General features: G+C 49.4%; 1 protein-coding gene across 1 annotated transcript in view; it reads right to left on the reverse strand.

Annotated features, from left to right (window-relative positions):
• The window catches only part of LOC104661016 (cytochrome P450 4F22), a 44010-nt gene that overhangs the window by 20605 nt on the left and 325 nt on the right, over positions 1 to 23080 (reverse strand). The window contains 3 exon segments of the mRNA XM_010361521.2: positions 2734 to 2878; positions 7057 to 7279; positions 8765 to 8871. Of these exon segments, the coding sequence (XP_010359823.1) occupies positions 2734 to 2878; positions 7057 to 7278 (367 nt within the window). The 5' untranslated portion in view covers position 7279; positions 8765 to 8871.

The raw sequence follows: 23080 nt of genomic DNA on the forward strand, positions 1-23080 counted from the left end.
AAAAATTAGCCAGGTGTGGTGGTGCACACTCGTAGTCCCAGCTACTCGCGAAGCTGAGGCAGGAGAATCACTTGAACCCGGGAGGCAGAGGTTGCAGTAAGCTGAGATCATGCCACTGCACTCCACTCTGGGAAGAAGAAGGAGAAGGAGAAGGAGAAGGAGAAGGAGAAGGAGGAGGAGGAAGAGGAAGAGGAGGAAGAGGAAGAGGAGGAGGAGGAAGAGGAGGAGGAGGAAGAGGGAGAAAGAAGAAGTAGAAGGAGGAGGAGAGGAAGAAAAAGAGAAGGGAGGAGGGGGAAGAGGAGGAGTGGAGAGAGAAATAGAAGGAGGAGGAGAAGAGGGAGGAAGAATAAAGGGAAGGAGGAAAAGAGAAAGAAAAACCATATATTAAAAAGGCAGAAGAAGAGAAACTTTTATTAGTACCTATCCATATTATTTTTTAACTTTTTTTAAATTTTTTTTAGAGACAGAATCTCACTCTGTTGCCTATGCTGGATGCAATGGCACAATCATAGGTCACTGCAGCCTCAACCTCTTGGGCTCAAGCAATCCTCCTACCTCAGCCTCCTGAGTAAGTGGGACTACAGGCATGCACCACCACACCTGGCTAATTTTTAAAATTTTTTTGTAAAGATAGGGTCTTGCTCTGTTGCCCAGGCTGATCTTGAACTCCTGGGTTCAAGTGATCCTCCTGCCGTGGCCTCCCAAAGTGCTGAGATTGCAGGCATGAGCCACTGCATGTGGCCTCTTATCCACATTATATTATTCAGCCTTCACAACTGCATCCATTTTACAGATCAAAACCTGAGACCCAGAGAGGCTAGATAAGTGGCTGGGGTCTCACAGCAGGCATGTGCCAAAGCCAGAATTTGGAGCCAACCCAACTCAGTTCTGGCCCAGGGCTCTTCCCACAAGTTGGTATTCATCCCTCAGAAGAGTCACTTCTCCCTCCCAAGGTCTAGGTTTTCCCCTTAGTTCAATGGGGATCGTCATCCCTTCACAAATGTAATAACGGGAGACAAAGAGGTATCAAGAGGGAATAGCTGCAGAAGGCGAGGATGGCAGCTTTTTCTTTCACAGCTCCTGGGTGGCAGCCCTGGAGAGGGTCCCCAGACGCATGTTTGTAGAGGCAAAGCTGGGACAGAGATTCTAAAATTCCTGGAATCCCCCACTTTTTTTTTTTTTTTTGAGAGACTAAGTCTTGCTCTGTCACCCAGGCTGGAGTGCAGCAGGGGTGCAATCATAGCTCACTGCAGCCTCCAACTGCTGGGCTCAAGCAATCCTCTCACCTCAGCCTCCTGAGTAGCTGGGACTACAGGCACGCACCACCACACATAGCTAATATTTTTAAATGTTTTTGTACATTGATGGAGTCTTGTTAGATTACCCAGGCTGGTCTTAAACTTCTGAGCTCAAGTGATCCTCCCATCTAAGCCACCCAAGTAGCCGGGACTACAGGTGCATATCAGTGCCACTGGGTAATTATTTATTTTTTTTCGAGAGACAGGGTTTACTATGTTGCCCAGGCTAGTCTCAAACTCCTGGCCTCAAGCAACCCTCCTGACTCAGCCTCCCAAAGTATTGGGATTACAGGTGTGAACCGCCACACCTGATCTACTGGAGCTCATTGGTTCATTTGAGAGTGAGCTCTCTCAGGTGTTCTCTGATACCTCTGGAGGTGCCCAGGTAATATGGTTTTGTTGTGTCCCCATCCAAATCTCATTTTGAATTATAGTTCCCATAATCCCCATGTGTCATGGAGGGATCCAATGGGGGGGGTAATTGAATCATGGGGGAGATTAACCCCGTGCTGCTGTTTCCATGATAGTGAATGAGTTCTCACGAGATTTGATGAATTTATATGGGGCTTTTCCCCCTTTAACTTGGCACTTCTCCTTCCTGCTGTCATGTGAACAAGGACGTGTTTGCTTCCCCTTCCGCCATGATTGTAAGTTTCCTGAGGCCTCCCCAGCCCTGCGGAACTGTGAGTCAATTAAACCTCTTTCCTTTATAAATTACCCAGTCTAGGGCAGTCCTGTATAGCAGTGTGAGAACGGACTAATACACCAGGTACACAAGGCCACACTGAGGATCCAGAGTCCCGCTCATGAGGAAGATAGAGCTGGACACAGACATACCCAGGTCCAAAGGGTTAGGGCTGAGAATAGGTCTGTCTGGGAAGTCAGGGAAAGACTCCTGGAGGAGGCGGCCATTGGAGCTGGGTGTCGAAGGCTGAGCAAGAGCTTGCCAAGCACACTTGGGAGTCTCACATCTTGGGATAGGTGTGGACTGCACAAGGAAGAAGCAATTCTTCCACATCTCCCTCCCTGCCAGTCAGTCAGCCCAAGTGATGACAACAGGCTGCAGGCTGAGTCACCAAGAGTCCTGGCCATAATGGGAATGTCAGAACCAAATGATGGGAGTGCCATGGCCAGGGATTGAGTAACACTTACTTAACAAAACCATAGGGAACAACTGCCTATCCGAACATGCTTGGCTCTGACTGCCAGATGGATGGACATTCCCTCGAAGTTCCTGGAACTCTTAGTCATTGTCACATCTTTGCCCATACCGTTCTCACAATCTAGATTGCCATTCTTGCTTTGGTGAACTCTTATTCATCCTTCAAAGCCCTATTCAAATGACCCTTCCTCTGGATATTCCACCTGTCTAAAATCTCAGATAGGCTCTGGGAGTTGAGGACTCACACATAGCTCAGAGGCCCAGCGCACCTACCTGAGGCTCCCAAAATGGGCTTGATGTAATCGGGGTGCACCAGAACCAACAGCGGCAGGACAGGTCCCATCCACACCAAGAGTATATGGTGCATGTTGTCTAGTACCTTCTTCTCATCTTGGAGGCCCGCCTCATTTGGAAGGTACTGCAAGAGGTAAGGGAGGAGCAATGAGGAGGTACCCAGCCCCAGCTTCCCCTACTGCCTTCCTCCTGCCACCTCCTGTAGTCTCAAAACAAGCCTAATGGTGCTACATGATGATTTTAGGCATCTGGCTGCACCTCCCTAGGCCTCCATTTCCTCATCTGAAAAAATGGAGAAGAATCAACTCTCCCTCTGAGGGCAGTAGAAAGGATTCATGAAATAACAAAATGGCCGGGCACGGTGGCTCAAGCCTGTAATCCCAGCACTTTGGGAGGCCGAGACGGGCGGATCACGAGGTCAGGAGATCGAGACCATCCTGGCTAACACGGTGAAACCCCGTTTCCTACTAAAAAATACCAAAAACTAGCCGGGCGAGGTGGCGGGCGCCTGTAGTCCCAGCTACTCGGGAGGCTGAGGCAGGAGAATGGCGTGAACCCAGGAGGCGGAGCTTGCAGTGAGCTGAGATCCGGCCACTGCACTCCAGCCTGGGCGACACAGCGAGACTCCGCCTCAAAAAAATAAAGAAAAAAAAAAAGAAGAAGAAATAACAGAGCAAGAGCCCCAGCACGGGCCTGACGCTGGCTGATGTTCAATAGCTAAAAACAGTAGCCAAATGTAGTGGCTCACATCTGTGATCCCAGCACTTTGGGAGGCCAAGGCAAGCAGATCACCTGAGGTCAGGAGTTCGAGACCAGGCTGGACAGCATGGTGAACCACCTTCTCTACTAAAAATACTAAAATTAGCTGGGCTTGGTGGCAGGCGCCTATAATCCCAGCTACTCAGGAGACTGAGACAGGAGAATCGCTTGAACCCAGGAGGCGGAGGTGGCAGTGAGCCGAGATCATGCCATTGCTCTCCAGCCTGGGCGACAAGAGCAAAACTCCATCTCAAAAAAAACATGCCTGTAATCACAGCTACTCAAGAGGCTGAGGCAGGAGAACCTCCTGAGCTTGGGAAGTCGAGGCTGCAGTGAGCTTCGACTCAGCAAGGTCGAATGGTTTTTCTGAAGTTACAAGTTAAGTAGGTGACTGTTCTGGTTTAGGCTCCCCCAGAAGGAAGTCCTGAGGCAATGGTTCGAGGGCAGGTAGTTTATTTGGGGGATGATCCCCAAAAACATGGGTAGTGAGATAGGGAAAGAAGACCACCAGTAAACAATGAGTTGTCAAGGAAATTACCACCAAGGGCAACCAGGGCTCAGTCCCACTGGGGAGCTTTGGAGGACAGAGTAGCACATTGCATCTCAGAGTCATCCCACCTGAGGGCGAGGGAGCTGGGGTATTTATGTACCAATGCCCATCAGTCACTGGCTGAGGGTCACTCCTGGGGGCGTTAATTCCCAAGCTCACAGAACAAACAGTGGCAGAACAGGCACTGGGACTCTAGGCATGCACCACCAAGCCCGGCTAATTTTAAAATTTTTTGTAAAAACTGGGTCTTGCTATGTTGCCCAAGCCGGTCTCAAACTCCCAGGCTCAAGCAATTCTCTTGCCCTGGCCTCCCGATATGCTAGGATCGCAGGTGTGAGTCACTGTGCCCAGCCTTTATTTCACCTGCAGAATGGGCTCCAGCCACCCGAGACAGCCCCTAGAACGCAGGAGCTGGCAGCTGGACGTCAGGCCACTGCATCCAAAAATGGGTTGAGAGGAATATGGGCAAGCTTTGGCATCATCTGCCAAGCTAGTACCTGAACCCAGGCCACCTAGCTACAAAACTGCACTTCCTCACCTGTTGTATGAGGCAGGAAAGCTTCAGGCTCAACGTCAGAAAAATCCAAGTTCAAACCCAACCTCAGGTGCTGTGTGACTTTGAGCAAGACACTTAACCTCTCTGTGCTCAAATCTATAAAAGTATGAATCCACGAAACAGGACACATCCATCCCTACTTCACAGGCTGTGAGAATTAGAGAAGAGCTCAGATACAAAGGAGCCTAACCCAGTGCCTAGCCGGTGATAAGGTTCAGCAATTGCCAAATGAGTAAAGCAACAAATGACCCCTTTCTAGCTCCTGTGTCTCCTTCTCCGTCAGGCTCAGCCCTGATTGTGTCCACACCCAAGCCTCAATTGCAGCCTCACCCAGCCCCCGTGGGCCCAGGAGCTGGGTTGGACGTACAATGTCAAGGCTGTGTTTTAGAGCTGGCCCTGACCGACTCCTTCAGGCACTTGAACCTGGCAACTCCCTCTAGGACAACCATCAAATCCAGAGAGGGTTTTCTAGAGTAAGGGCATTGGAGATGGGGCATGAAAAATGAGTAGAAGGTGATCTAGCAGAGAAAGATACCTGGACAGAGTACAGTTTTGGCAAAGGCCTTGGAGGTGGGAGCCTTGTTACAGGAGTGGGAAGTGATTTTATGGAGCTAGGGAGGGATGGTGGAACAAGTGAGGAGGATGGAGGTTGGAGCCAAAAGGGCCTTGAACACCAGCCTTTTTCTGAATGGCAATAGGGAGCCATGGAGGGTGTGTGAGCAGGGGCAGGGATGTGGTTGGATCCAAGAATCCCTCTGGAGCCAGGATGGGAGATGGACTAAAGGGATGAAACTGGAGGTAGGAACTCAAGGAGGAGGCTGGACCATGGACCATCAGAAGAGGATAAGGCCTGAGCAGGGGTAAGGGATGGAAGAAATGAAGGAGAAAAGTCTAAAAGGGAAAGTCCAGCCTATCTCATCCAGAAAGTAGAGGCATCAGAGAGTAGAACTAAAAACAAGGAGGCCAAGCACAGTGGTTCACGTGATGTTAGGAGTTTGCGATTAGCCTGGACAACATGGTGAAACCCTGTCTCTACTAAAAATACAAAAATTAGCCAGGTGTGGGGGCATGGGCTTACAGGCTTGCAGTCACAGTTACTTGAGAAGCTGAGGCAGGAGGATCCCTTGAGCCCAGGAGGTGGAGGCTGCAGTGAGCCATGATTGTACCACTGCACTCCTGCCTAGGTGACAGAGAAAGACACTGTCTCAAAAAAAAAAAAAAAGAAAAAGGAAAAGTCCAACCTATCTCATCTAGAAACTAACTACAGAAACTAGAGGCATCAGAGGGTAGAATTGAGAGCAAGGAGGCTGAAGCTTGACAGGCTGGGTTTGAACCTCAGCTCTGCCACTTACAAGCTGTGTGACCTAAGGTCAGCTACTTAACCTCTCTGTGCCTCAGTAATCTTCCATGCAAAATGGGGCTAGTCAAGGGACCTACTTCCTAGAATTGTCAAGAGAACTGAATGAGTTAATATTTTTTTGGAAAAATACTTGGCACATATCTGCAAAATTAAAAAGGACTCAGCAGGCTGAGGCCAAAGGATTGCTTGAGCTTAGGAGTTCAAGATCAGCCTAGGCAACATAGCAAGACTCTGTCTCAAAAAAAAAAAAAAAAAAAAAAAAAAAAAAAAATTTCAATGCAATAAAGGGATAAGAGACCTGGGACCACAGCATTCAAGGGAGAACAGTGGAACCACATTGAGAATAGGATGTGTTCCCCTCCCCACCTCTATCCCTACCCTGGGATTCCAAACTCCAAAGGTAAAGATACCTGTTGCTACAGTGATAGCTATAAAATTATAGAGAGAGTTCTTTTTTTTTTTTTTTTTTTCTTAGAGAGACAGGGTCTCACTAGGTCACCCAGGCTAGAATGCAGTGGCGCAATCATAGCTCACTGCAGCCTCAAACTTTCAGGCTCAAACAATCCTCCTGCCTTGGCCTCCCATGTAGCTGGGACTACAGGTGTGTACTAGTGCACTCAGCTAATTTTTGTAGTTTTTCTTATAGAGATGGGTTCTCACTGTGTTGCCCAGGCTAGTGTCAAACTCCTAAGCTCAAGCAATCCTCCTACCTCAGTCTCCCAAGTGGCTGAAACTACAATCGTGTACCACCACACCCATCTAATTTTTGTATTTTTTGTAGAGACGGGGTCTCACTATGTTTTCCAAGCTGGTCTCAAATTCCTGGCCTCAAGCAATCCTCCCACCTCAGCCTCCCAAAATAATTCATCTTTAAAGTTAGTTCTGCCTCCTCCCAACTGTGTGACCTTGGATAAACTGCTTGCCCTCTCTGAGCCTCAGCCTCATACCCCATCATATAAATCTGCTGCTAGCCCCAACCAGATTCTTGGGAGGCTGTGGGAAGCCAGCAGGCCCACCATCCTTACCTATTACCCTGCACCTGCCCAGCCCAGCCCAGTCCTGCCTGGCCACACTTACCATGCCCAGGTGGCCCAGCAGCCAGTTGCGCCGGGGAGGCTGGGGGAAGCAGCGCAGCCGGCGGCAGGTGATGTAGAAGCTCCGGCAGAGCCTCAGGAACCGCAGCAGCAGGCGGAACAGGAAGAAGAGCAGGAAGAGGAGAAGGGTGGACACTGCGTATATGCGGAACGTCGTCTTCTCCAGCCCCAGGAGGTGCAGCAGGTGGTCTGTGATGGGCAGCATCCTGGGGACACACAGGGTCAGGGGATCGGTGCCATGCACAAGATGATGACCCGTGGGGTCAGGCATGGTGTGCCTAGTGCACAGCAAGTTCCCAGCACACGTGAGTTCCAGACACCAAGGATACCTCTTCATTCCCCAGCCATGACCTCCAGCCAGCTGGACAGATGCACTCCAGCCAGATGCACTCAGGGCCCTGCTCGTATGCTCTTAGCCTTGACTTTTGCAAGGTCACGATCTTGACTTCTCTACCATAGGGCATTCTCTGCCCATGTGTAGCCTGGGAAACCAAGACCCCCCTCCCAAAGGAGCAGCTCTCAACCAATGACTGAGGCTCATTGGTGGATAAATACCCCAGCTCCCTCACCCCTTAGGTGCAATGACCCTGAGATATAGGTTCCACACTCACTCTAGGCTTCCCCAATGAGATTAAACTCCAGCTGCCCACAGTGGAAACTCCCTATTGGCCACGTCCTTTCCCCCTTTTTCTTTATCTTTTTTTTCAGTCGAGATGAGATTCGCATAACACAAAATTAATCATTTTAAAGGGAATAATTCAGTGGCATTCAGTACATTTACATATCATGCAGCTACCACCTCCCTCTAATTTCAGGACTTCTTTCTTTCTTTCTTTTTTTTTCGAAAGAAGGTCTCCTCTGTCACCCAGGCTGGAGTGTGCAGTGGCACAATCATGGCTCACTGCAGCCTTAACCTCCCCAGCTCAAGCAATCCTCCCACTTCAGTTTCCCAAGTAGCTGGGACTACAGGTGCATGCCACCAGGCCCAGCTAATTTTTGTATTTTTTTGTAGAGACAGGGTTTTGCCGTGTTGCCTAGGCTGGTCTCGAACTCCTGGGCTCAAGCGATCCTCCCGCCTTGGCCTCCCAAAGTGCTGGGATTAAAGGCGTGAGCTACCTCACCCAGCTAGTTTCAGAACATTTTCATTATCCCAAAACAAAACCCCATACCTGTTAGTAGCCACTTCCCATTATCCCTCCCTGGAGTCCCTGGCACCACTAATCTGCTTTCTGTCTCTATGGATTTAAGTATTCTGGATATTTCATATAAATCTATTAAATTCTATGCGGCCTTTTGTGTTTGGCTTCCTTCACTCGGCATCCTGTTTTCGAGGTTCATCCACATTGTACCATTGATCAGAGCTTAATTCCTTGTACTGCTGAGTAATATTCCATTGTATGGATATTCCACATTTCCTTTTTTTTTTCTTTTGAGACAGGGTCTGGTTCTGTCACTTAGGCTGGAGTGCAGTGGCATGATCACAGCTCGCTCCAGCCTTGACCTTCCAGGCTCATGTGATCCTCCTGTCTCAGCCTCCCAGGTAGCTGGGACAACAGGTGCGTGCCACCACATCTGGCCCCACATTTTCTTTACTCATTCATCTGTGGATGAACATTTGGGCTGTTTCCACCTTTTGGCTATTATGAAATATGCTACTCTGAACATGTGTGTACATTTATTTGTCTGAGTACCTGTTTTCAATTCTTTTGGGTTCACTTTCTTCTTCCTTGCTGGTATTTTCTGCGATCACTTCCCAAAAAAATTACTTGCACTCAGATCCTTGCTTTAGGGCCAGCACCTAAGGAACCAAAACAAAGCGAGTAGGTAACCATAATATGAATGAAACAGTGAGCAGGCAGGAAAGGCTTGCCATGCGCCATGCACCACCATGCTCCATGCACCACCATGCTCCATGCACCACCATGCGCCATGCACCACCATGCTCCATGCACCACCATGCTCCAGTCAGTACCAGCCTCATCTCAGGGAATCTGATACAGTTTGGATCTGTGTCCCCACCCAAACCTCATGTTGAACTGGAATCCCCAGTGTTGGAGATGGGGTCTAGTGGGAGGTGATTGGATCATAGGGGTGGTTTCTCATTAATGGTTTAGCACCATCCCCTTGGTGAGGTCTTCTAGATAGTGAGTGAGTTCTCATGGGATCTTGTTGTGGGTATTTTGTTTTTTTGTTTGGAGATGACAGGGTGCTGCTCTTGTTGCCCAAGCTGGAGTGCAGTGGTGCAATCTCGGCTCACTGCAGCCTCCGCCTCCTGGGTTCAAGCAATTCTCCCATCTCAGCCTTCCATGTAGCTGGGATTACAGGCATGCACCACCATATCCAGCTAGTTTTTAAAATATATTTTGGTAGAGACGGGGTATCGCCATGTTGGCCAGGCTGGTCTCAAACTCCTGACCTCAAGCGATCTGCCCGCTTTGGCCTCCCAAAGTGCTGGGATTACAGGCATGAGCCACCCCTCCCAGCCTGGAATCTCGTTGTTTAAAAGTATGCAGCACCGGCCAGGCGCGGTGGCTCAAGCCTATAATCCTAGCACTTTGGGAGGTTGAGGCAGGCAGATCACTTGAGGTCGTGAGTTTGACAGTAGCCTGGCCAACATGGTGAAACCCTGTCTCTACTAAAAATACAAAAAATTAGCCAGGCATGGTGGCAGGTGCCTATAATCCCAGCTATTCGGGGGGCTGAGACAGGAGAATCGCTTGTACCTGGGAGGCAGACATTGCAGTGAGCCGAGATTGCACCATTGCACTCCAGCCTGGGCAACAGAGCAAGAGTCTGTTTCAAAAAAAAAAAATGTGTGCAACACCTCCTGTGTCCCTCACTCTTACTCCTGCACCAGCCAAGTGATGCAGCTACTCCTATTCTGCCTCCTGCCGTGATTGTAAGTTTCCTCAAGCCTCCTGAGAAGCTGAGCAGATGCCAGAATCATGCTTCCCATCCAGCCTGCAGAACCATGAGCCCAATGACACCTCTTTTCTTTATAGTAATGAGAGAATGGACCAACACAGAATCATACACCAGTCCTCAGAGGTAGGTATTATCATTCACTCCATTTTCCAGATGAAGAAGCTAAATCCCGGCTCAATTTCTCAAACTCAATGGAGACAGAAGCCGGCAGGGATTCCCCCAAGGCCCTGCCAAGGGCCACCCTCAATCACCGTCACTTTGAGGGACCAAGAATCTCAGATCACCCCAAGGAGATTCCTGAAAATGACTGGGTCCTCTTCTCTTCTTTCCTTCCCCCCAGTACCAATGGCTGAGGGTTCTTCCCTCTGTACGGCTATCTCCTCAGGCATCACAGCTAAAGGTGTGTACTCCAGGTGCTCCCCTGAACCCTCAGCCCCACCCACCCCTGCCAATAGTGCCCTCCACTAAGGGTTCAGACTAGCTTAGCTCTCTTTTCTTTTTTTTTTTTTTCTTTTTGAGGCAGAGTCTCACTCTATTGCCCAGGCTAGAGTGCAAAGGGAAGAACTTGGCTCACTGCAACCTCCACCTCCTGGGTTCAAGTGATTCTCCTGCCTCAGCCTCCCGAGTAGCTGGGATTACAGGTGCCCGTCACCACTCCCAGCTAATTTTTTGTATTTTTAGTAGAGATAGGGTTTCACCATGTTGTTCAGGCTGATCTTGAACTCCTGATCTCAAGTGATCCATTTGCCTCGGCCTCCCTAAGTGCTGAGATTACAAGCATGAGCCACCACACCAGTCCTCGCTAAGCTCTTCTGAAAGCCAACGCCAAACCACATTTTCCACACAGAATTGAAATTTCTTGGCTGGGTGAAGTGGCTCAGGGATGTAATCCCAACATTTTGGGAGACCGAGGCGGGCAGATCACTTGAGGTCAGAAGTTCAAGACCAGCCTGGACAACATGGTGAAACTCCATCTCTACTAAAAATACAAAAATTAGCCGGACATGGTGGCGAGTGCCTGTAGTCCCAGCTACTTGGGAGGCTGAGGCAGGAGAATCACTGGAACCTAGGAAGCGGAGGTTGCTGTGAGCTGAGATTGGCACCACTGCACTCCAGCCTGGGTGACAGAACGAGATTCTGTCTCAAAAAAATAAAAATAAAAAATAAAAAAGGCCAGGCGCGGTGGCTTAAGCCTGTAATCCCAGCACTTTGGGAGGCCGAGACGGGTGGATCACGAGGTCAGGAGATCAAGACCATCCTGGCTAACATGGTGAAACCCCATCTCTACTAAAAAAAATACAAAAAAACTAGCCGGGCGAGGTGGCGGGCGCCTGTAGTCCCAGCTACTCGGGAGGCTGAGGCAGGAGAATGGCATAAACCTGGGAGGCTGAGCTTGCAGTGAGCTGAGATCCAGCCACTGCACCCAGTGGGTGCAGAGCGAGACTCCGTCTCAAAAAATAAATAAATAAATAATAATAATAATAATAATAATAATAAAAATTTTAAAAAATGAAAAAAGAAAGAAAGATAAAGAGAAAAAAGTAAAACAGAAAAAAAATAAGCCGATCACAAAAGGACAAATACTGTATGATTCCACTTGTATGAGGTCCCTGAAGTAGTCAAATTCATACAAACATGAAGTCAAATAGGGGTTTCCAGGGGTGCAGGGGAAGGAGAATGAGGAATTAGTGTGTCATGGGGATGGAGTTTCAGTTTGGAAAGATGAAAAAATTCTGGAGATGGATGGTAGGAATGGTTGCACAACACTGAATTTGCTTAATGTCACTGAACTGTACACTTAAAAATGGCGAAGATGGCCAGGTGCAGTGGTGCATGCCTGTAATCCCAGCACTTTGGGAAGCCAAGGCGGGTGGATGACTTGAGGCCAGGAGTTCGAGACCAGCCTGGCCAACATAGTGAAACCTCATCTCTACTAAAAGTACAAAAAGTAGCTGGGTGTGGTGGTGATTGCCTGTAGCCCCAGCTACTTGGGAGGCTGAGGCAGGAGAATGACTTAAACTCGGGAGGCAGAGGCTGCAGTGAGCTAAGATAGTGCCACTGCATTCCAGCCTGGGTGACAGAGCGAGATTTCATCTCAAAAAAAAAAAAAAAAAAAAAAAAAAGGCTAAGATGGTAAATTTCATGGTGTATGTATTTTGCCACAATTAATTTTTTTTTTTTTTTTTTTTTTTTTGTGAGACTGAGTCTCGCTCTGTCACCCAGGCTGGAGTGCAGTGGCCAGATCTCAGCTCACTGCAAGCTCAGCCTCCCGGGTTTACACCATTCTCCTGCCTCAGCCTCCTGGGTAGCTGGGACTACAGGCGCCCGCCACCTCACCCAGCTAGTTTTTTTGTATTTTTAGTAGAGATGGGGTTTCACCATGTTAGCCAGGATGGTCTCGATCTCCTGACCTCATGATCCGCCCGTCTCGGCCTCCCAAAGTGCTGGGATTACAGGCTTGAGCCACCGCGCCCGGCCTAAAAATTTTAAAAACACAAAACGAGTCACTGTGGCAGCAGCTGTAATCCCAGCTGCTAAAGAGGCGGAGGCAGAAGGATTACTTGAGCCCAAGAGTTGGAGGCTATAGTGCTCTATGTTCACACCTGTGAACAGACCCTGCACTCCAGCCTGGGCAACACAGCTAGAACTCATCTCTGAAAAAAATACAGACCAGCTGGTGTAAGTGATATTTCCTTTGGAAAGCCCAGAGTAGGGATAGGGATGAGGAGGAAGCAGCTTCCCAAATGGAAGTACAAGGAAGTCACAGGTCCCAGGCAGAAGCTCCAAACTCGAGATGCTGATGTGCAACTGGGCTGCTTCTCACACAGGCAACTCCAGGTAACCTGCTCCATAGGAAGCAACTGTGAGTATTTATTTCCCTTTTCTTCTTTTGAGACAGGGTCTTGCTCTGTTGCTCAGGCTGGAGTGCAGTGATACGATCATAACCCACTGCAGCCTTGAACTCCTGGGTTCAAGGGATCCTTCCACCTCAGCCTCCTGAGAGTAGCTAGAACTACAGGCATGTACCACCATGCCCAGCTAACTTTTTTAATTTTTTGTGGGGGGGGGGGGTCTCACTATATTGCCCAGGCTGGTCTTGAACTCCTGGCCTTAAGCATTTCTCCCATCTCCACCTCCCAAAGTCCTGGGATTAGAGGAGTGAGCCACCGCGCCTGGCAGTGGTATTTCTTTCCATACCAGTTTAATGATGGGTAATGATTATCTCTAGCAATGCTGGTGAAGCCAGCTAGTGATAATTACTACTAATTAGAACTTTTCACTAAGTGCTGTTTTCATTTTCTTTTTTCTTTTTGAGATGCAGTCTCGCACCGTAGCCCAGGCTGGAGTACAGGAGTGTGATCCTGGCTCACTGCAACACCCACCTCCCGGGTTCAAGCAATTCTCCTGCCTCAGCCTCCCAAGTAACTGGGATTATAGGCGCGCACCACCATGCCCGGCTAATTTTTATATTTTTTAGTAGAGACAGGGTTTCACCACATTGGCCAGGCTGGTCTTGAACTCTTGACCTCAGGTGATCCACCTGTCTTGGCTTCCCAAAGTGCTGGGATTACAAGCGTGAGCCACCACATCCGGCACATTAAGCTCTCTTACAGACATTTCTTTAGCATGCAGTGGGCAAATACTTTCTGAGCCCTAGCGATGTGTCTAGCTCGGTTCTAGGCACTGAAGATATGATGGTGAGCAAGACAGACATGGCCCTGGCTCTTGAGAAAGCAGACCAATTACAGACACAATGCAATGCGATATAAGTACACATGTCATGAAGGAGGACAAGTGGAGCGAGGGTAGAGATTGAATCATAACCCCGCGAAAGATACTATTTCCTAATCTTTAGAACCTGTGAATGTGACTTTATATGCCAGAGTCTTCTTTACAGATGCAAATAAGTTAAGGATTTTTTTGTTTTTTTGAGACAGGGTCTCGCTCTGTCGGCCAGGCTGGAGTGCAGTGACACAAAAACACAGCTCACTGCAGCCTCAACCTCCTGGACTCAAGTGGTCCTCCTGCCTCAGCCTCCTGAGTAGCTGGGACTACAGGCATGTGCCATCACTCCAACTAATATTTTTAATTTTTGTAGAGATGGGGGTCTCACTATTGTTGCCCAGGCTGGCCTCGAACTGCTGGCCTCAAGTGATCCTCCTGCCTCAGGCTCCCAAAATGCTGGGATTACAGGCGTGAGTCACCGCACTTGGCCAAATTAAGAATCTTGATCTGGGGAGATGATCCTACATTCTCCAGGAGAGACTTAAATGCAACCCTTATAAGAAAGAAGCAGGCTGGGCATGGTGGCTCATGCCTTTAATCCCAGCACTTTGGGAGGCTGAGGTGGGCAGATCACTTGAGCTCAGGAATTCGAGACCAGCTTGGCCAACATGGCGAAACCCCATCTGTACTAAAAATATAAAAATTAGCCGGGCATGGTGGCAGGTGCCTGTAGTCCCAGCTACTCAGAAGGCTGAGGCAGAAGAATCGCTTGAACCTGGAAGGCAGAGGTTGCAGTGCACCAAGACCACACCCCTGCACTCCAGCTTAGGTGACAGAGTGAAACCTTGTCTCAGAAAAAAAAAGGCAGAGGGAGATTTGACATGCAGAAGAGAAGAAGGCCATGTGAGGATGGTGAGGATGGAGGCAGAGATTCAAGTGATTCGTCCACAAGCCAAGGAACCACCAGAAGCTGAAAGAGGCAAGGAAGAGACCCTCCCCCAGAGCCTTCAGAAGGAGCACAGCCAGGCCGGGTGCAGTGGCTCACGCCTGTAATCCCAGCACTTTGGGAGGCCAAGACGGGCTGATCACGAGGTCAGGAGTTCAAGACCAGCCTGGCCAAGATGGTGAAACCCCCATCTCTACTAAAAATACAAAAAATTAGCCAGGCACAGTGGCAGGCACCTGTAATCCCAGCTACTCGGGAGGCTGAGGCAGGAGAACCACTGGAACTCTGAGGGCGGAGGTTGCAGTGAGCCGAGATCACCCAATCTGCACTCCAGCCTGGGTGACAGAGTGAGACTCTGTCTCAAAAATAATAATAATAATAATAATAAAAGAAGAAGAAGAAGAAGAAGAAGAAGAAGAAGAAGAAGAAGAAGAAGAAGAAGAAGAAGAAGAAGAAGAAGAAGAAGAAGAAGAAGAAGAAGAAGAAGAAGAAGAAGAAGAAGAAGAAGAAGAAGAAGAAGAATTAATTAAAAAAAAAAAGAAAGAGGCCGGGTGCGGTGGCTCAAGCCTGTAATCCCAGCACTTTGGGAGGCCGAGACGGGCGGATCACAAGGTCAGGAGATCAAGACCATCCTGGCTAACACGGTGAAACCCCGTCTCTACTAAAAACTACAAAAAATTAGCCGGGCAAGGTGGCAGGCGCCTGTAGTCCCAGCTACTCGGGAGGCTGAGGCAGGAGAATGGCGTGAGCCCAGGAAGTGGAGCTTGCAGTGAGCTGAGATCTGGCCACTGCACTCCAGCCTGGGCGACAGAGCGAGACTCCGTCTCCAAAAAAAAAAAGAAAGAGCACAGCCAATACTTGGATTTCAGACTTCTGGCCTCCAGCACTGTGAGAGAATAAGTGTGCGTTGTCTTCAGCCACTGAGTTTGTGGTCATTTTGTTACAGCAGCCACAGGAAACTCATATGCAGGTTAAGGGAATGGGGAACAATCCCTTTAGAAAAGGTGGTCCAGGAGGGCTTCTTGGAGGAGGGGTCTGGGAGCAGAGACCTAAGTGAAGGGAGGGACTTGATGTGAGAGTCTTGCTCTGTCGCCCAGGCTGGAGTGCGGTGGCACAATCTCGGCTCAATGCAGGCTCAGCTTGCTGGGTTCACGCTGTTCTCCTGCCTCAGCCTTCTGAGTAGCTGGGACTACAGGCACCCGCCACCAAGCCTGGCTAATTTTTTTGTATTCGTAGTAGAGACGGGGTTTCACCATGTTAACCAGGATGGTCTCGATCTCCTGACCTCGTGATCCGCCCGCCTCAGCCTCCCAAAGTGCTGGGATTACAGGCTTGAGCCACGTGCCCGGCCAAGACTTTCTTTTTAAATGCATGCTTGTAGTTGTGCACACACACACACACACACACACACACAGACACAAACATACACAATGAACATCTGGATTCTATGTCTGCCTCCTCACTGATTGGCTATGTGGCCTGGTCCTCAGTTTCCCTGTTTGTACCTGGGGGTGACTATAAAAAGATCATCTCTGGGTCCACACCAGTGTGACCTTTTCACCTGCAGCCCAGTCAGGGGGTGTGGGCCCCAAAGCTCATCTTGGCAGGCTCAAAAGTGCTGACAGGAAGTCAACATATTCAGCCAACAGGGGTCATGTGAATCATCACATCCACCCCCAGGTGCCACCTGGCTGCAGTTTAGTTCCCATCCCAGCCACCGCAATCCCCTTTCTAACAGCCTGTGACTCCCATACTCTAACACCCTCCATGGCTCCCTACTCCCCTCAACCTGACATCCAAAGCCCTTCAGGAACTCACTCCTGCCCATCCTCCACTTCAGCCTCAAAAAGTCCCCTCCTCTGGCTGAGCACAGTGGCTCACGCCTGTAATCCCAGCACTTTGGAAGGCCGAGGCGGGTGGATCACTTGAGGTCAGGAGTTCAAGACCAGCCTGGCCCACATGGCGAAACCCCGTCTCTACTAAAAATACAAAAATTAACCGGACATGATGGCAGGCACCTGTAGTCCCAGCTACTCAGGAGGCTGAGGCAGGAGAATCGCTTGAGCCTGGGAGGCAGAGGTTGCAGTGAACCGAGATCGTGCCATTACACTTCAGCCTGGGTGAGACAGTGAGACTCTGTCTCAAAAAACAGTCCCCTTCTCAGTCTGCTTTGAGCCCTTCTTTCTTCACCCAGTTTGTAAATGTTGGGGCTTCTTAGAGCCACGTTGTCTCCCCTTTCCTCTGTGCCCACAATCCTGAGGATCTCACCCCTCCCGTGGTTTCAGCAATCCTGTCTCAAAGGCAATTCCCATGTCTCAGTGTCCAACACTGCCAGGTCCAGCCAGCTCCTGAACATCGCCCTGGGGACATCTCCTAGACCCTCAGATTCACCTCACCCTCTTCCTCCCTCTTTCAGCCACAACCAATCTGTTGCCAGGTCCTGCCAGTTGTCCATCCTAAACATCTTCAGAATCCATTCATCCTTCTCCATCCCCATCATCCCAACCCACATCAGGTCAGCACTGCAGTGGCCCCTTCCCACTGGTCCCCAGAGTTCCATCCTTTCTCCCTGCAAGAAATCCATTCTGCACACACAGCCAGAGGGATCTTCCTCACATTAAATCAGATCATGAACCTCCCCTGCTCAAAATTCTCCCATGGCTCCCCACGTTGCTCTAAATGAAATTTAGACTCCTTCGTTGTCACAGTTTTTCTTTTAGAGACAGAGTCTTGCTGTGTCACCCAGGCGGAAGTGTAGTGGTGCAATCATAGCTCACTGCAGCCGTAAACTCCTGAGCTCAAGAGATATGATACCATATAAAATTTTCTTTCTTTCCTTCTTTCTTTCTTTTTTTTTTTTTTTTTTTTTTTTTGACAGAGTCTCGCTCTGTCACCCAGGCTGGAGTGCAATGGCACAGTCTTGGCTCACTGCAACCTCCGCCTCCCAGGTTCAAGCAATTGTCTGCCTCAGCCTCCAGAGTAGTTGGGATTACAGGCATGCGCCACCACACCCAGTTAGTTTTTGTATTTTTAGTAGAGACGGGGTTTCACCATCTTGGCCAGGCTGGTCTTGAACTCCTGACCTCGTGATCCACCCGCCTCAGCCTCCCAAAGTGCTGGGATTACAGGCGTGAGTCACCGTGCCCAATGACACTATATAAAATTTTAATTTGAGAGTTTCTCATCTGTATCTAGTTATATTGCATAGTTTGGAAACTTCCCTGAAACTGACTTTATCAATAATCTAATCAACAAAGATCGTAACCACGTGTATGTGGTTAGACATTTTTATTTCATTGACTAACCGAGGACCATTTCAGTGATGCAAATTGTGTGCCCTCTGGTTCAGCTGAAACAGTCCTGGACTTTCAAAAATCTTGAATAAGTTTCCCACAGTTGTACAAATTGGACAATTTAGGAATTTAAAACTTTAGATGATCATTTGGTTCCATTTTTATTTTATTTTCATTTTTGTTAATGCAAATAGGACTTAAATGAACTTTGATCTCCATTTTAAATATTATTTTTAAAAATCGTGTATCTATGCATACGACTCTTGAGCACTTAGCTTTCACTACAATACAGGATATGATCGCCATGTAGTTCACATAAACCTGCAGGCTGATTTTCCAGAGTGCTCGATACTGTTAATTACATCTCCATTAGGGCTAAAAAAAATGACCTATGTTTCTCTATATAGCTGTGTTGCTTTTGATGCTGTGTTACTGTACACAGAAGTGTGTGCACTGGGCCGGGCGTGGTGGCTCACACCTGTAATCCCAGCACTTTGGGAGACCCAAGTGGGGCGGATTGCCTGAGCTCAGGAGTTCGCGACCAGCCTGGACAACATGGTGAAATCCCATCTCTACTAAAATACAAAAAATTAGATGGGCTTGGCAGTGTGTGCTGTGGTCCTAGCTACTCGGGAGGCTGAGGCAGGAGAATCGCTTGAACTCAGGAGGCGGAGGTTGCAGTGAGCCAAGATCGTGCCACTGCACTCCAGCCTGGGTGACAGAGAGAGATTCCATCTCAAAAAAATAAAAACGAAAAAAGAAGTGTGTGCACTGAGGCTCTGTGTGTGGTCCGTATGGAAAGCCTGGTACCCCTGCGAGTTAAGTACTGCCTCCATTCATTGTTCACGCTGGAATTTTTCTCCCCATGGTATGTAAGTAAAACTTAATGTTTGTTACCAATAAATGGTAATCCTAAAAAAAAAAAAAAAGAAAAGAAAAGAAAAGAAAAAAAAGAGAGAGAGAAAGCTTTGAGGACCCAGGAGAAATGGTGGCAGCCTCTGGAGAGGGCCTGAAGGAACTCAGGGCAAGGGTGGAAGGGAAACTTAAGTCTACTGTCCACTTTTTCTAGTCCTTTTGGTTTCCTATACCATGAGCACATGTCACCCATTCAAAAAAATTTAATCAATTATAAAAATTCATTAGTTTACTGCACAAAACAAAGAGTGAATCCTAATGTAAACTATGGAGTTAGTTAATGGAGGAAAGGTATCAGCCGGGTGAAGTGGCTCATGCCCATAATCCCAGCACTTTGGGAGGCCAAGATGGGAGGATCACTTGAACCAAGGAGTTTGAGACCAGCCTGTGCAACATAGTGAGACTCCATCTCTACTAAAAAACAAAAAAATCAGGCCAGGCACGGTGGCTCATGCATGTAATCCCAGCACTTTGGGAGGCCGAGGAGGGAGGATCACTTGAGGTCAGAATTCAAGACCAACCTGGGCAACATGATGAAACCCTGTCTCTCCCAAAAACAAAAAAATTAGCTGGGCATGGTGGTGGATGCCCGTAGCCCCAGCCACTTGGGAGGCTGAGGCGGAGGTTGCAATGAGCCAAAATCACACCACTGCACTCCAGCCTGGGGGACAGAGTAAGACCTATCTCAAAACATAAATTAATTTAATTTAATGTGCACTTTTGACTCCAACAGGCCTGGGTTCAAATCTCAGCTCTCCTCTTCCCTAGGTTGTTAGCAGCCTTGGGTGAACCCAGTCCCTGCCATCAGCCTCCCTTTGCCAATCTGTGAAATGGGTTGATAGTAACAGGACCTAACCCCTAAGGTTGTTTAGGACGGCTCAGTGAAATGAGGTAGGGAAAGGCCTTGTCACGTAGCTCACAAAATGTTAGCCATGATGACTACTCCTATTATTGCTATTTGATAGAAGTGAGAGCAGTTCAAAGGTGGCACCCTCAGAATGCTGTGGGCAGCTGGCATGCCCACTCCCTACCTACACCAGCCCCCGATCTCATCCAGCAGGCCAGCCTTGGCAGAGGTGGCCCTGCCCTGCCGGGGCCCGCATGATCTGGCGGTGGTGAAAGCCAGTGACTGACTCTGTGTCCCGGCCCACGCCTAGGGTGCGCCGGTTTGTCAGGTTGGCCCAGCCATTCACCAGCTAAGGACTTGTTATACAAGGTGTGTGGGCTCCCAAGAAGGAATGCAGGGCATGGACCCAGGCCGACGCCAGGTATCAGATACGTGCCTCTTCTTGAACTGCAGGGGCTGGGACCAGCCAGGAGCCTGACAGAAGAGCACCCCAACGCTGGCCCCATCACCCTACATCCCAGCCCTCCTTTTCACTCCAAGCCTTTAGTCAAGGCAGCCTGCTCCCATCCACACTGATTCATGGTACCACCTTGACTTCCTCAACATCAGAGGGCTGGCTTACCCCAGAGACTCATACATTCCCCCAAAGTGCCAGACCGCAGAAGGCCGGAGCTGAGAGGGGCCTTCTAAGTTGTTTTGTTGTTGTTATTTGTTTTTTGGGGGGTTTTTTGTTGTTGTTGTTTTTTAGACAGGGTCTTGCTCTGTCCTTCAGGCTGGAGTGCAGTGGTGTGATCTTCGCTCAATGCAGCCTCCCCCTCCTGGGCTTGAGTGATCCTCCCACGTCAGCCTCCTGAGTAGCTGGGACTACAGGCGCCTGCCACCATGCTCAGCTAATTTTTTTTATTCTTTTGTTAAAAAATTTAATAAAGGGCCAGGCACGGTGGCTCACACCTGTAATCCCAGCACTTAGGGAGGCCAAGGCAGGAGGATCACCTGAGGTCGGGAGTTCGAGACCAGCCTGACCAACATGGAGAAACCCCATCTCTACTAAAAATACAAAATTAGCTGGGCGTGGTGGCACATGCCTGTAATCCCAGCTACTCAGGAGGCTGAGGCAAGAGAATAGCTTGAACCGGGGAGGCAGGGGTTGCAGGGAGCCGAGATCGCGCCATTGCACTCCAGCCTGGGCAACAAGAGCAAAACTCCATCTCAAAAAAAAAAAAATTAATATAGGGTATCCCTATATTCCCCAGGCTGTTCTCAAACTCCTGGGCTCAAATCATCCTCCAGCCTTAGCCTCCCAAAGTGCTGGGATTACAGGTGTGAGCCACCGTGCCCAGCCTGGCTTCTAGGTCTTGAGTCTCCACTCAGCACTCTAAATTTCTAAGGTTCTGAGAAAGAGCTTCAGAGTCATTTATGACTAATGAGGGCAGGGCCGAGTTGGCAAATGGGGTAAAGGAGACAGTCCTATCGCAGCTTTGATCATATTCAAACCTTTTGCTAAAAATTTCCTTGGCCCAAAGGGGATCCTGGCAGAAAAAGAAGTTTCAAAACCTAATAATCTAGACCATTGCAGGACTGTAATTGTTTCTGCCCACCATCCCAAGTATGGCCACACCTGGACATGAGCCTCAGAAAAGATTCTATAAAGCTCTGCCTCTTTGCTGTGTTACCTCGGGTGAGTGTCTGCACCTCTCTGAGCCTCGATTTCTTCATCCATTAAGACAGAAGCCCTATTTACCCACCTCACGGGGCTGCAATCTTCCAGGCACACAGTAAGCCTTTGATCAATGATACCTCTCATTACTGTTGGTGCTGCCATCATGTTCATTATTGTGACCTGGCCATCTGGGGTTTGGAGAATCAGGTCCAAGGTTTATCAACAAGGAGAGATGAGTCAGGCACAGTGGCTCATGCCTGTAATCCCTGCACTTTGGGAGGCTGAGGCAGGTGGATCACTTGAGCCCAAGAGTTCAAGACCAGCCTGGGCAACATGGTGAAACCCCATCCCTACTAAAAATACAAAAATTAGACAGGAGTGGTGGTGCATGCCTGTAGTCCTAGATACTCAGGAGGCTGAGGTAGGAGGATTGCTAGAGCCCAGGAGGTCGAGGCTGCAGTGAGCTATGATTATGCCACTGTACTCCTGCCTGGGCAACAGAGTGAGACCCTGTCTCAACAAGGAAGGAAGGGAGGGAGGGAGGGAGGGAGGAAGGAAGGAAGGAAGGAAGGAAGGAAGGAAGGAAGGAAGGAAGGAAGGAAGGAAGGAAGGAAGGAAGGAAGGGAAGGAGAGATGGGTCCCATTCCCTGAATGCCTCTCAAGTCATCCAAGCCCCTCTGCAGATACCAACCTGGGTCACCACCGGACACCAGGCCAGAGTTAATGTTACCATTCAGAAACCCAAGCTGGGCTATTTGGTGATGCCCAGGACGTCGAAAAGTGGCCCGGGACTTTGGGGTCAAACAGGGCTTGTTGTTTTCAAATCCCAGCTCTCCCACTGGACACTGGGTGTCTCCCACTGGACACTGGCCCTCAGTTTCCTTGCCTGTGAAATGAGGGTGGTAGGGAAGATTTGGGGAGGTTCCTCCTCTTTGGGGTTTGGAGTTACTCAAGGAAGAGTTTGATGCTGCCAACCCTGGCTGGGCACAACTCCAGGACCCAGAAATAAGGGGTGGGGCAAGGGGCACAGGGTAGGAGGAATTTTGGGTGCGGGGCTAGCCCTGGCCATCTCCTTTGCCTACGGGGCGGTGAGAGACACACAATGAGTGCATGCATTAGGGGTGAGCGGGCAGATGAACGAGGTGAGATGCCCTGAGCCTGGTCCTCTCCAGCCTGAGACTCCTCAGGTGGCCAGCCTCGGCCACCCTGCATACCCAGGCTGCGCCAGGTCCCTAGGAGACCAGAAAACATCATCCTTTCAGCATCTATCAGACGAACATCACCCGGGACCAACCCCAGGACCTCACACAACCCTCAGAGCCAACTCTGGGCGCCAGAAAAACACCGTCTTTTCATAGAGGGGCTCCGCGTCTGGCGTGGATGGGCAGAGGGTCCCCGATAGCAGTTGGACCACACGCCTAACCCCATTGGTTGAACGTACAGCCTCCCCTTCAAGACAACGTACAGTGGTGAAATCTCACGGCGAATCCCCATTCAGCCCCAAAGAGGCGTCCCGGGGGGGGGGGCTTGGACCCATCTGGGATGTCCTGACCACGAGAGGGGTCTTCTGGAGGCCCTCTCCCTATCACAGAAACCCAGGGAAAAGGATGCGCCTAGGACTCCCAGGCGCACACAGAAGAAAAAAAAACCGCACAAATGCAGCAAACGTCGGGGACACACCCACGTGCCCCTCTC

This window comes from Rhinopithecus roxellana, chromosome 8, assembly GCF_007565055.1.
Source record: "Rhinopithecus roxellana isolate Shanxi Qingling chromosome 8, ASM756505v1, whole genome shotgun sequence".
NCBI lineage: Eukaryota > Metazoa > Chordata > Mammalia > Primates > Cercopithecidae > Rhinopithecus > Rhinopithecus roxellana.